This window comes from Triturus cristatus, chromosome 3_2 (genome assembly GCF_964204655.1).
Source record: "Triturus cristatus chromosome 3_2, aTriCri1.1, whole genome shotgun sequence".
NCBI lineage: Eukaryota > Metazoa > Chordata > Amphibia > Caudata > Salamandridae > Triturus > Triturus cristatus.
Genome location: NC_140584.1, coordinates 322881823 through 322894075, shown reverse-complemented (window position 1 = coordinate 322894075; position 12253 = coordinate 322881823). Strand labels below are relative to the sequence as shown.

Here is a 12253-nt window from a genome sequence, read left to right as displayed (position 1 = left end):
CAAGCTGGCAGACAACACTCTTCTCTGGTCCTAATAACTCCCTTTTGGCCGACCCAACCTTGGTTTCCGACTGTATTAGAATTCTTATCGGAACTCCCAGTTTGGCTTCCTCATTTTCACAGTCTTTTGCTCAATCCCCAGGGCGTTCCATACAATACAAACCTTCAGGGATCCCTCTTTCTCATCGCTTGGAGGAATTCAGGTCTTCCTGGGATCCCAGGAATTTCGCAAGAAGCGATACTTTTTATCCAACAATCTTGGGCCCCTTGCATGTCCAGACTCTAGAAATTAGCCTGGTTGGCCTGGAATAGCTGGCGTGTGGACAGGAATTCAGATCCTGTTTTGCCGGATGTAACTCTTATGGTCAATTTTTTAGCCTCTCTTGCTTCCCAAGGAAAAGCATAGAGCACTATCAACACCTATAGGTCCGCCATTTCTGCTGAGCATCTCCGAGTTGATGGAGGACCCATCGGAGAACACACTTTGGGTTGTTGACTGTTAAAGGGAATACATTATGTAAATTCTCCTCTACCTAAGTACAGAACATTATGGGATGTCAATTTGGTATTGAATTTGTTTGTTGTATGGCAAGACAATATGTTTCTCTCTCTCAAACAGTTATCTGCAAAATTAACTGTTATTATGTTTAATATCTCTGAAACATGTTTCAGATGTTACAGTTTGGGATGTGTCTTCTTTTCAATATCCTCTGCATGGTGTTACTTTTCAGGTTCATAGATGTACCAAAACTAATTCATCCACGGTTCATTATCCCTTTTTCCCTTCTAAACCTAAACTATGTGTTGTAAGTTGTCTAAAATCATACCTTTAACAAACTGTACATCTGAGGTCCTCCTCTTCTTCTCAGTTATTGATTTCTTATCAGAAATCCCTTAAGCCGGTTTCTTCCCCCTGTTTAGCCCATTGGGGTAAATGGATCATGTCCTTGGCTGGGATTGATATTTCTTCCTTTGGTGCCCCTTCAGCCAGAGGAGCTATGGCTTCTCATGCCTTCTGGGCCAGTGCAGGTTTGCATGACATCCTCAAATCTGCAGATTGGTCAAACATTAATACATTCAAAACCTTTTATTGTAAACCTATTACTCATGTATCTGATTCTGTTGTTGCATTGCTTTGAAAAAGCATAATATGAGACCCCGGTCTTGTATTAAAATTCAGATTGTTCATCTACTCCCATGAGACTTTGCCTTGTTCGATGTTCTTATGCCTGGTGTATTTTTTGACTGTTTTTATTTCTTTTACTACAGTGTTATTCTTTGTTTCCTTTCCTCACTTGGACTAACTCGCTTCAAGAAAAGTGGATTTGCTATTTTCAGTCAGTATAATTATTTGGCTAACTCGATGTCCTATTGGAGTTTCTATTGTGAGGTCATCTTTGTAGTTTTCTCTTAGATGTTTATGAGTATTGTTTATTTTTTGATTGGCTGCTATTAATAAACAGCAAGAAAAAAACTGCATAATACTCGCCTCTGTGTCTTTAATACAAACTAGCCTTTCTAACACCAAGGTTATTAAAATCGAAATTTTTGATTATATAGAACTGTGGTCTTTTCTTTCATAATGATGCTGTTTTAGTCTGTTGCACAACATTGTATTTTTTCTGTGTCTTTTATGGCCTGTTTGGCCGAATAAAGTATTACTGATGATGACTGAATATCCAATTGTTTGGATTCTGTTGCTTTATGTTCCATAGATCCAGTTTGATCATTATTTGTTGTTGTTTATTGTTATTGTCAGTTGTTTCAGACAGACAAGACTTAGCACCCTTTGGCAAGAATTGAATCCTTAGATGAATCAGGTTTTGACCCTCAAGTGGGCTATCTGTAATGTGTAGGATCACTTTCTGAATGCTCTTTCTTACATACTATTATGTGGTTCAAATGTATATACTTTATAGTGTGGTGCTAGATGCTAGATGCTACATATTGATATGGCTGTGTCCTGCAACATTAAAGCACTGCCTACACAGCTATAGTCCATAATCTCTGAGTGTTGCAGTAATTGCACACCCACAGTTTGCCATAGCATAGAGTGCAGTGTTTAGCAGGTTGCAGAGTATCAGAGCATCAATAGGGGGCTAATATGCTAACTGTGAAGCTTTTACCAGACTCCGAGGTGCACATTTGGGCTATTTACCTCTAAGATTTGACCCGCTTTTTATGCGATAAAAATGTTGCGGACAATGCCCAGCTGGATGTGCATTTTGCATTGGAGAAGTAATACAGATTAGGGCATAGACTGGAGTTTGCTTCTAAATCTGGATTCATGCTACACTTGGAATGAGGAGTTTAGTCCTTCAGCTGCGGTGCTGCACAAAGGAAGTCTTGCCATTCATTCATTCGTTCATTCATGCATCCAATGAAGATGGGGAGACCTGACACACAATACACCTCTCCTCCTTGGCTAAATTTGAATGTTTTAAAAACTACACATTAAGTTGCCGTTGAAAACTATGCGCCCCTCGACGTAGAGAAAGCATTTCTAAGTAGGAGAGCACACCTTTTATAAAGGATTAAGGGGCATATTATCAAGACAGGCGATAAAATTATCGCCGCTTTGGCGGCAGAATACTGCCGCTAAAATGGCGATAATGGGCTTGATAATATGCTCTATGGAATTCCAATTGAAGCTCAGGTTAGATGCCCTTCACATCTAACACGGGCTTCAATTGGAATTCCATAGAGCATATTATCAAGACCATTATCGCCGTTTAAGCAACAGTTTTCTGCCGCTGAAGCGGCGAAAATTTTATCGCCTGTTTTGATAATATGCCCCTTAAAATGGGTAGATCAAGACAATAAAGAATGACATTAAAAACCAGCGAAGATCATTAATTTCAGAGCAAAACCAATCACAGCATAGAAGGAAATGCTAGGCAGAGAGGTGGGAGGGAGAGACATAGAAGGAGGGCAGGCAGCAGTGCATACACAGAGACGTGCTTACCTTCTAGAAATCTCTTCTCAAAGCGGATTTATGTGGTGATGAGGAAAATCTAAGCTGCAGAATCACTCGATATGCGGCTATTACTAACTGCCTTTTACAAACTTCAATGCAGTCTTGTGAGGGCACGGTACAGCTTGAGCTAGAGGAGGACAGGGGGAGTGCCAGAAAAAATAGACATGCAGTCACCAAACACGCTTGATCACAAAGAAAGATGTAGGGCCATAAAAGGAGGAGAAAAAGTTTAAATGGTGTAATTGGTCCAAGCTCCACTGATAAGAATACACACAAAGATAAAGACGAACGCAATAGGAAATAGCATGCTGCAACCAACCTAAAAAAGAAAAACAGATTGAAAAGCAAACAAACAAATGGAAAGTAAGGGCAGGATGTAAGTCCTTTTTAAGATTTTTTTAATGCACAAGACTTAGCAAACTCAGAGCAAGCGCTGTGCAGGCAAAACCTAAAACAGGTAAAAGGGGTAGGGAAGGAGATGGACCAATGGAGCTGCATACTCACTACAGGAAACTCACCTGGGAGTTTTTTGCGGCGAGTTGTCCTAGAACCAAAGCGATCTCATACATGTACACATGGTGTAAACTTTATCCAACAAAAGGTTGCAGTTAACCAAGAATGTTCATCTTTGTCACACAAAGCATACCAGAACTGTGATAATAAGGAAACAACCAGGCTGATTTTGACACAAAGCCATTCAGACAGAGAATTGAGAGAAATTGAATATTTACAGTAAAAATGCCAAAAGCAATGAATGAGCCGAACACTGGATTTGCTCTCTGCAAAGCCCGCATACACATTCTGACACGAAAAAGAAACTATGTGAAAGAAAACTATACAATTTAAACTGGTGATCAATTCTGACATTTCTGCTGTGATGTACACACTAGCTGATGAGTCCAGTGTTTAAAATAGCAAGAAATATGTGGCACAGTCAAAGACAATCCAGTCCCACTGGGCTACATTACCTGCTTGAGGCTCTCCTCAGTCAACGCATGGATCAATGATGGAAAGGGACTACTTTGGTTAGATACCCATCCGCGATCTGCCTGGGCTGGTTCCAAAACGTGAGGGAGAGCAAAACCAATAAGCCAAGGCCTGATGGAGTTCGTCCAAACCAACGGTTGAAGAGGGTTGACACAAATTCAGTTGCTGTAAGCATATGTGCATGTTGTGAGTTGTGTAGCGGTGAAAATTGTTGCTTCGACAGAGAGCTAAAGCTGTCTCTTGTCAGACCCATAAACGTGTCTTCATACGTATTGTAAATGCCGGCGCCCTAGTGCCGTCGGGGCACCGGTCACCCCTCCCCACCCCCTCCCTAGGGGAGGGGGCGGTGACGCCGACTGGTGTCCCCCTCTCCTCGTGCGGGCCAGATGTGACGTCCAAGCGCGTCACTTCCGGGCCCCTGTTGGGAAGGGGAGGCTATTTAGCCTTCCCCCACCCTCCTGGCGACCTCTTTGTCGCCCACCACGCCACATCTCTCCCTACCGCTTACCCGGCGCAGGGGTCGGGTGGGGGGGTTTCAGAGCGTTGTAATGTTTCCTTTTTCGTTGCAGGCGGAGTTACAGGGCGATCTGGAAGCAGGCCGGTACAAAGGGTACCTCTGCGCGGCACCATAGGGGGTGCCTGAGCCAAAACCGAGGAGCCTCAGGGGAGGGTCCCGGAAGTCGTGTCGGCGCCCCACTAGTCCTGCGGGCAGTTGTGGGCCTGAACAACCGGGGGTTTGCTATGCGACGCTCTGCCCCGAGAGGGGGGGCATGAGTAGAAGTACCAACGGCACGTGATCTTAGAAAGAATCACCTGGATGGCAGCAACGGCGGGGTTCGCTCCCGCGCTGCCCGGCTCATCAGGCGGGCAGGCGGCCCAGTTGGTTGCCTGCCCTTGGATCGCCCGTAAGATAACCCACCCATTACATATTGGATTATGTAATAAACCTGCAGCAATTTTACCCAACTCAACAGTCTGTGTGTGTGTTATTTGGGTATGAATTTTGGGGGTTGGGGGACAGAGGGGTGCCCCTGGCGGTACTATGCACATTCGGAAAATATAATGGTTTGAACTGTTTTGGACATCGTAGAGTAGTAGTGTTCGAATGCCTTATTCAATTTGGACAATACAAACACACTGTCATTTTAAAATCATTTTATCAAATGCTATGCTCAAAGAAGAAATGCACAGTTAGAGAAATTGATACTTACTCGCATGTAGATATGTGGTTTCATTACATGTGCACTCCGCAATCCCTGCATTGTCAGTGCAAACCTCATCATTCGCACACGCAGGTTCACAATTCAGCTCCTCTGGAATAAAAGAAAACAATAGATGTCAAGCTTAAGTACACTATGAGATTATTAGGGAACAATAATGCCAACGTGGCCAAGACAACACCAAAACAGCTTTTAAGTGGTGTTTGCGCATCTCTCGACCCTCGCGCGTGTTATACACATTTTTAAGGAATTCTGTTTTAGTCTTTGCATCAACACGTGGCTTGAAAACACAACCTCGCGTTTGTATAATTAAATGCTATCATCGCACTTTACGGCCTTTTAATCAACTAACCATTAAGCAACACATTAAGAAGCATCAACAAATAATCCTAAAATAGTCTTAAATTACTTCCAGCCTTTCTCATATCTACTTGCACTGATACACCAATTGGAATGGCACTTCCATAAAGCAGCGCTTTTGTGTATTGAGTGTGAACATTTGTTGGGATTGTAAAGTTTTATTTCGCCACTGGTGGTCGCTGATGAATTTAGCAGGATTTACAAGTTATAGAGCCTGAAATTGGACGTCAATTCTTCGTGCTTGCACAAAGAAATATCTAGCTGGGAGATGCCACATGCTTTTGGAGGTGGTTGTGCTTGAAAACTTCCACAATGAAGCACACAATGTCCAACAGGAAACATTAGACACAGTATTGCCTATAAATCAGACGCAGCTCTGAGGGCCCCTATAATTTGACCTCACCAAACACAAAGCACGTCCCCAATTGAAAAAAAAAAGTTTTACTACAAAACAACACACTAAAATATCAACCCAACACCGCTTAGTTAGATATAAACTTTCGACTCTAATAGGATTCTATAGTTTAATTGACTCACAAATATACTTCAAGCCAGACCCAAACACAAACCATTTTTCCTCAAATGGCATGTACTCAAATAGGTCTAGTCTGCGAGCTCCAATTACCAAACACAAGTAGCCACTATAATCCCTGTATAAACAAGTGCCTGCTTGATAATTGGCGACTTGTGACATAAAGACGTCAGAACTTGACTATCATAAGTTATGACAGCCGAGTTCTGACATCACAATGCCTGCTGCCAGAACCAGCAGCTGAGGTGAAAGGCAGACAGGTCACGGAGCAGCTGTTTAAGGCAACGAAAATGAAATGTTTATTTCAACAGCTCTATTTTCTTGCTTTATGTGACTTGCCGAAAGAACTTGGGGGCATATTAGCAAGCCTCAGCGATAATCATCGCTGAACGCGCTTAGCGCGTTTTGTACTAATGCCGGCTATCGCAGGAAATTATCGCCAGGCTAGCGCTGTATCAACAACGCTTAGCGCTTTGGCGATAATATTTCCAGAGATAGCTGGCGATATTGGGCGACATCGCTGGAAAACCAGCGATAATCCAGCAGACTTGGAGATGAGCTTGCTGATAGGGCCCTGTTGCATCAACCCTAGAATCCACCTCCAATAGTACATATAGTGTAGTCAAGAAAATACCAGATGTTAGGATCCAGCGTTAAGGGGCATTAGCGCAATTATTATCGGCGCTTCGCGGCTCTGGGGCATCCTTGTAAATATCGTGATGCTGTGTCAGCGATGTTTTACATGGATTCTATGTGAGGAACGCCTACTTTGCATCTAATTAGCGATGCAAGGCGAGGCATTCGGAAAAAGGCAGCTAACATGCGCTAATGCATGTTAGCGCCTCCTTACTGATTGTGCGATGATAGAATCGCCGCTTTTTCGGGGCTATGTGCCGAAGAAGCGGTGATATGTGTCTTGATGATATGCCCCTTGATTATTTCTTGCCTTCCTTAGATAATTATGGGAAACTACCTTTACAACGCGTTCATTACACCGCGATACCTTTACAATGCGGTCGTTATGATGACCGCGTTGTTAGTACAAGATGCATTTACATCGCAAGTCTTTACAACAACTTCCACTAGGAGGGCACTGAGGTATTGGAAATGAATTCCAACACCTTACCTACTGTTGCGTAAACTGGAGTAGGATTAGTAAATAATACTGTTCCTAAGTCCAGCGCGCCCCCTAGTGGAAGTTGTTGTAAAGACTTGCAATGTAAATGCATTGCATACTAACAATGCAATCGTTGTAACGACCGCGTTGTAATAGCACGCAATTTAATACATCGCTTAGTAAAGTGCTATATTTATAATTATAGAAAAGTTAGAATCTTTCTGTGTGTTTCTACACATTCTAAACTCCTGCAGTTCTTTTTGAAAAAAGACTTGAATTGTTTCAAATATCTTTTTGCAACAAATATTTAACAGGGTTTTGATACGTTTAATCTTGCACTAGAAGTTCTATTTTTATTGTTCTTGTTTGTAAATATGCTGTTCCTTTAATAGGAAAGAGCTACGCACCAAGGTTTTGAGTGGTTTGAGGGAAAGGTGATGGTGTGACTATGTATTTTAAGTACCCCCTGCAGCATGTGATAAGAATATTGTGTAATTCCCCTCAGAATTCCTATAAGGAACTCAGCATTCGGTCTTGCTCTTCTATATAGTTATGGAATTCCTCTGTGATTGCAATATACTTTTAATGTACAGCATGGGAGTACTTTATCCCTTAAATAATACACTTGTGAACAAACATACAATTGAAAGTGGTAAATTAACCACATCCATACCACTGATTTCTCAACTCAACCACAAAGAAACCAGACTCCTGTGGGTTGGGCAACACTTTCAACCTTAGAATGTTTTCATAAAACATGAATAACTGTGAATAAAGGGCTGCAACATTGGACCACATTTTCCTGAATGAGAAAAACGTGTTCAAGACAATAGGGACACAATCATAGTAGTAGTACGTACTTTGTTTCTCCCCCCGAAAAAATCCCAAAGTTCCCAAATGTCTCTAAGTGAGAGTTTTGAATAAACTAAGTTTCCAAAGACTTCCTCTTCCAGGGAGAGGTTGGTCATGACTCAATTAAGCAGCCTTGTTGGTTGAAGCTTGATCCTAGATCTTTAGCCGGAATTCAGAATTGAGAACATGAACATTTGCCTCCTATTGTCAGGATCAAGGGCCTTTTGATAGGGGACTTAATATTTGCCCAGAGTGAGGGGCTTGGGAGGAAGGAGTGGAAGGAGAAAAGAAAACTTTAACAGGGAGGTCACTGAGCGCTGCTTGCTGAAAATACAAGAGCAGCTTTCTCAAAACACGCAGATTGTATATTTCAGAAAAGAGCTGGGCTTGGGCTGAAGCAAATGGGTTCTCTTCCAACTCTATAGCATGCTGGTTCTCTGGGCAAACTAATTGAAGCAATGTAAATCTCCTTCTCCAACAGGGTTTCATGCATTTTGTTTGCCTTTTTGTGTTTTTTTTTAGACTGAAATATTATTCTCTCCTAAAGGTGACAGTTAAAATGGCCGAATGTAAATGTCTAGGAGGGTGTGGGGCTGTCCCTTGAGGTAGACAATAAATAGTAATGGTCTTTGAGACATAATAAACAAGCATTGGCATAGCCAATAGGTCTCGCCTTTGGGACCTTATAAGTATTTAGTTATGCAGCGCAATATCCTTACTGAAACAACATCAACTGTTGCATGGCTAAACACTTATAAGGTCCCAAAGGCGAGACCTATTAGCTATTTATTTAGGCTATCTGCATGTATATAGGATAGATGGATAGATAGATTGTGACTGTCGCAGGGCTTGTAATTACATAAACAATTTTATTATCAGTTTACTGATCTCATTTTTGCAAGGGCCTGCGTCGTCAATAGCTCAGAAAAGGTAAATTGCCAACATTTAAGAACGCTGCATAGAGCCCTTGTAGCAGAAAAAAAGAGGGGTACATTTTCCACTCTATCTGTACTGTAGAAAGAGATATATAAAAAGCATGCACCCCACATGTAGTGTCTACAGTTATTACAGCAGAAAAAACACATTGCTAGGATGAACGACACAATCAGCCACACATTACAAGAGCACTAAGTAAGAAGGTGTAACCAAACCAATCCATGTTTACGTTTTATGTTCTCTCAGCTCAACACAAAAACCTAAAGGGTCTGGAGCATTAACAACAAATGTTTTCTTCACACGCAGATCTGACCTCGCACGCCAGGCTTTTATTGCATTTGCTGTGACTCACTGCTTTCCTATTTTTTCGTCATAAAATGCCAAATCCACAAACCCAGAAATATAAATAGCCGCTGCCTTGGAGACAAGAGGGTATTCTCGTTTTTCGCGGTACTGACCCCAGCGTAGTATTTTGATTAGTGCGACGTTAAGTCCTTGCACGGGAATGCTATTCGACTGCTTGGAAATATTTCTGCGGTTTGTTTTGGTTCTTGCTGGCGGCACCTCGGCCAAAAATGAAAGATAAAGAAAGAGACTGCGGCATGGAGCACGAGGCAGAGGCGGGCTGTAGAGGGGAGAAAGCGTGCGGGGGAGGGAGGTAGGCAGTCAAAGAGAGAGAGAGAGAGACCGGCAGCAGACTCAGAGGAGAGAGAGCACACGGGAGGGGTAGAGGAGAGAGAGCACACAGGAGGGGTAGAGGAGGGAGAGAGAGAGAGACAGTCAAAGAGAGAGAGAGAGAGACAGTCAAAGAGAGGGAGAGAGGCAGTCACAGAGAGAGGCAAGCCAGGCAGTGGTTAGTGAGAGAGGCAGAGACAGGAAGAGGAGTGAGATAAAAGCATAAAGAGAGAGAGAGAGAGAGAGAGAGAGAGAGGAGCGAGGCCAAGTAGAAAAGACAGGCAGACAGAAAGTCAACGGAAGAGAAAGAGAGACAGGCAGTCAAAGAAAGAAAACGAGAGACATTCAGCGGAAGAAAAAAATGAAACGGGCAGAGAGAGCAAGTCAAAAAGAGAGGGCGGGGCAGAGATAGACCGTGGAAGAGTGAGACTGGCAAGGTAGAAAAGAGAGACAGCGGAACAGAAAGACAGGCAGTCAGAGAGAATCTGGGGCAGACAGTGGAAGAAAGAGGGGCAGAGACAGTCAGGGGAAAAGAAAGGGAAGCAGCAGAGGCAGATAACGGATCAGAGAGGGAGGGAAATACAGGGGAAATGATAGAGTGGCGGTGACAGAAACAGTGCAATGCACAGAGACAGGGAGACTGATACACAGAGCGAGGCAGAGGCGGACTGTGGAGAGATAGACAAGGAGACACAATGGAAAAGATAGACACATTCAGGGGGAAAGAGAGGGGAGCAGACTGAAGCACAGAGAGGCAGATAGCGACAGCTGAAAAAGAGAGAGACAGGCTCACTGGAAAAGATAGAGAAGCAGAGGCACAGAGAGAGACCGCGATAGACAGTGGAAAAGAGGGAACGAGAGAGAAAGATATATTAGAGGAGAAAGAGCGGCGAAAGAGAGACAGAGGAGGAGAGACAGGAACAGTGGAAGATAGAGAGACAGAGACAGAGGGAGGACTAGACAGACGGGCGGTGCAGGAGGATGAAAGCAGAGATAAGAAGCAGGCACTTTAAGAGAAACAGAAAAGGCAAGACAAAAAAAGAAGACAGAGCAGAAATACGCGAGAAACAGAGCGGGGACAGGCGGAATCACATAAATGACACAAAAGATTAAGAGAAAAAAATGTCCAAGAAAGAAAGAGTTAACGAGCAGAGAATAAATGTGGAATATATGGGAGAAGGCAAGTAAGAGCCAGCGCTCAGAAATCTGCAGTGCGAATTGTACGGTCACTGCCTGGAGACGTTCACACCACAAGTTAAATGAAAAATTTCCTAACTAAACAAGCATTGGCCGCGCGCGCCTCGTGCTCAAAGTAAAAAAAAAAAAACAAGGGGGTTGAGGAGCATAATTCACGCTCTGGAAGGCTTAATTAGCAAGGATTCACACGCTGCCATAAAGCTTACGAGGAGGGAGGGGGTATGTGCGCGTGCGTCATCATGATCGCTCTGAAAGCGAAAGTGATCGCGATGACGCACGAGTTTTCAAAGTGCTGCTGGCGGCCAGCTGTGCGCGTGCACGATCGCGTGAACGCAAGCGTTAGGCTAGCCAGCAGCACTTTGAAAAGCCCACATACAAAATGTCTCTTCGAGCCTTTGGCTCAGCGAGACCTAAAAGTATATAGCTCGCATTCAGGAAAGGATGGCAGGGTAACTTTGATCAGTCTTTTTCTTTCAGAGCAGATGCATGCAGTGCTTAAACGGTAAAAAAAATAAGTGCATGGGCGCAAAGTTTCCTTTAGAAGCCTGTTGCCAATGATATCAAAGATTGGAGTGCCAAATTTCAAGGCTGCGCAGTCTTAATTCCACCTCGAGCCTCAATAATCTGCCAACAGGTTCTCACTGGCTCTTTATCTATGAAATTATAAGTGTTTTTTCATCCCCGCTTTTTCCAATTGTCACTGTTTGTACGTCTTCCTATTCTACTTTCACTCCCTCTTTTGTGTTTTGCTCTCTCTTTTTCTGGGTCAAAGTTTGTTAAGTTAAAATAAGTGCTGATCCCCAAAAATGAGTGCTGGTGGATCCTACCTGCAATCACAGCCTCAAGTTAAGCACTAGATGCTTGTCTCACCTTCGCTTGTACAGTTTGCCAGGCAGGGGAGAGTTTTCGCCCATGACTCAATTAGGGCTCACCTTACTGAAGATCATCCACCTGTGGAACAAGCATTGGCAAGCCAATAGGTCTCCCTTATGCAAGCACTGTTAGCTTTGCCAATGTGTTTTAGCCATGTGCGTATCTGCTATTCAGCATTGCTAAAAGTTAGTGGAGTAGAGTGGAGTAGAGCAGAGTGGCGTAGAGCAGAGGGGCACAGAGCAGAGCAGCGTAGACCAGAGTATAGTATAGTGGAGTAGACTGGAGTGCCGTCGAGTGGTGTAGAGTGTTGTGGAGTATTGTGGAGGGAGGAGAGTGGAATGGAGCAGAGTAGATTGGAAGGGCATTGAGTGGAGTAGAGTGTCTTGGAGCAGAGTGTCTTGGAGTGGAGTGTAACATAGTGGAGTGGCACAGAGTGTCATAGAGTGGAGTAAAATAGAGGGAGATGAGTAGAATGGGGTGTTGTGGCATAGAGTGGAGTATACTGATGTAGAGTGGAGTGGCACAGAG

General features: G+C 43.5%; 1 protein-coding gene across 1 annotated transcript in view; it reads right to left on the bottom strand.

Moving 5' to 3' along the window:
• Positions 1 to 12253, bottom strand: part of LOC146857283 (uromodulin-like) — a 237967-nt gene that overhangs the window by 166984 nt on the left and 58730 nt on the right. Inside the window, exon 4 of the mRNA XM_085647788.1 lies at positions 5175 to 5276. Within this exon, the coding sequence (XP_085503914.1) occupies positions 5175 to 5276 (102 nt within the window). The remainder of the gene's footprint in view (positions 1 to 5174; positions 5277 to 12253) is intronic.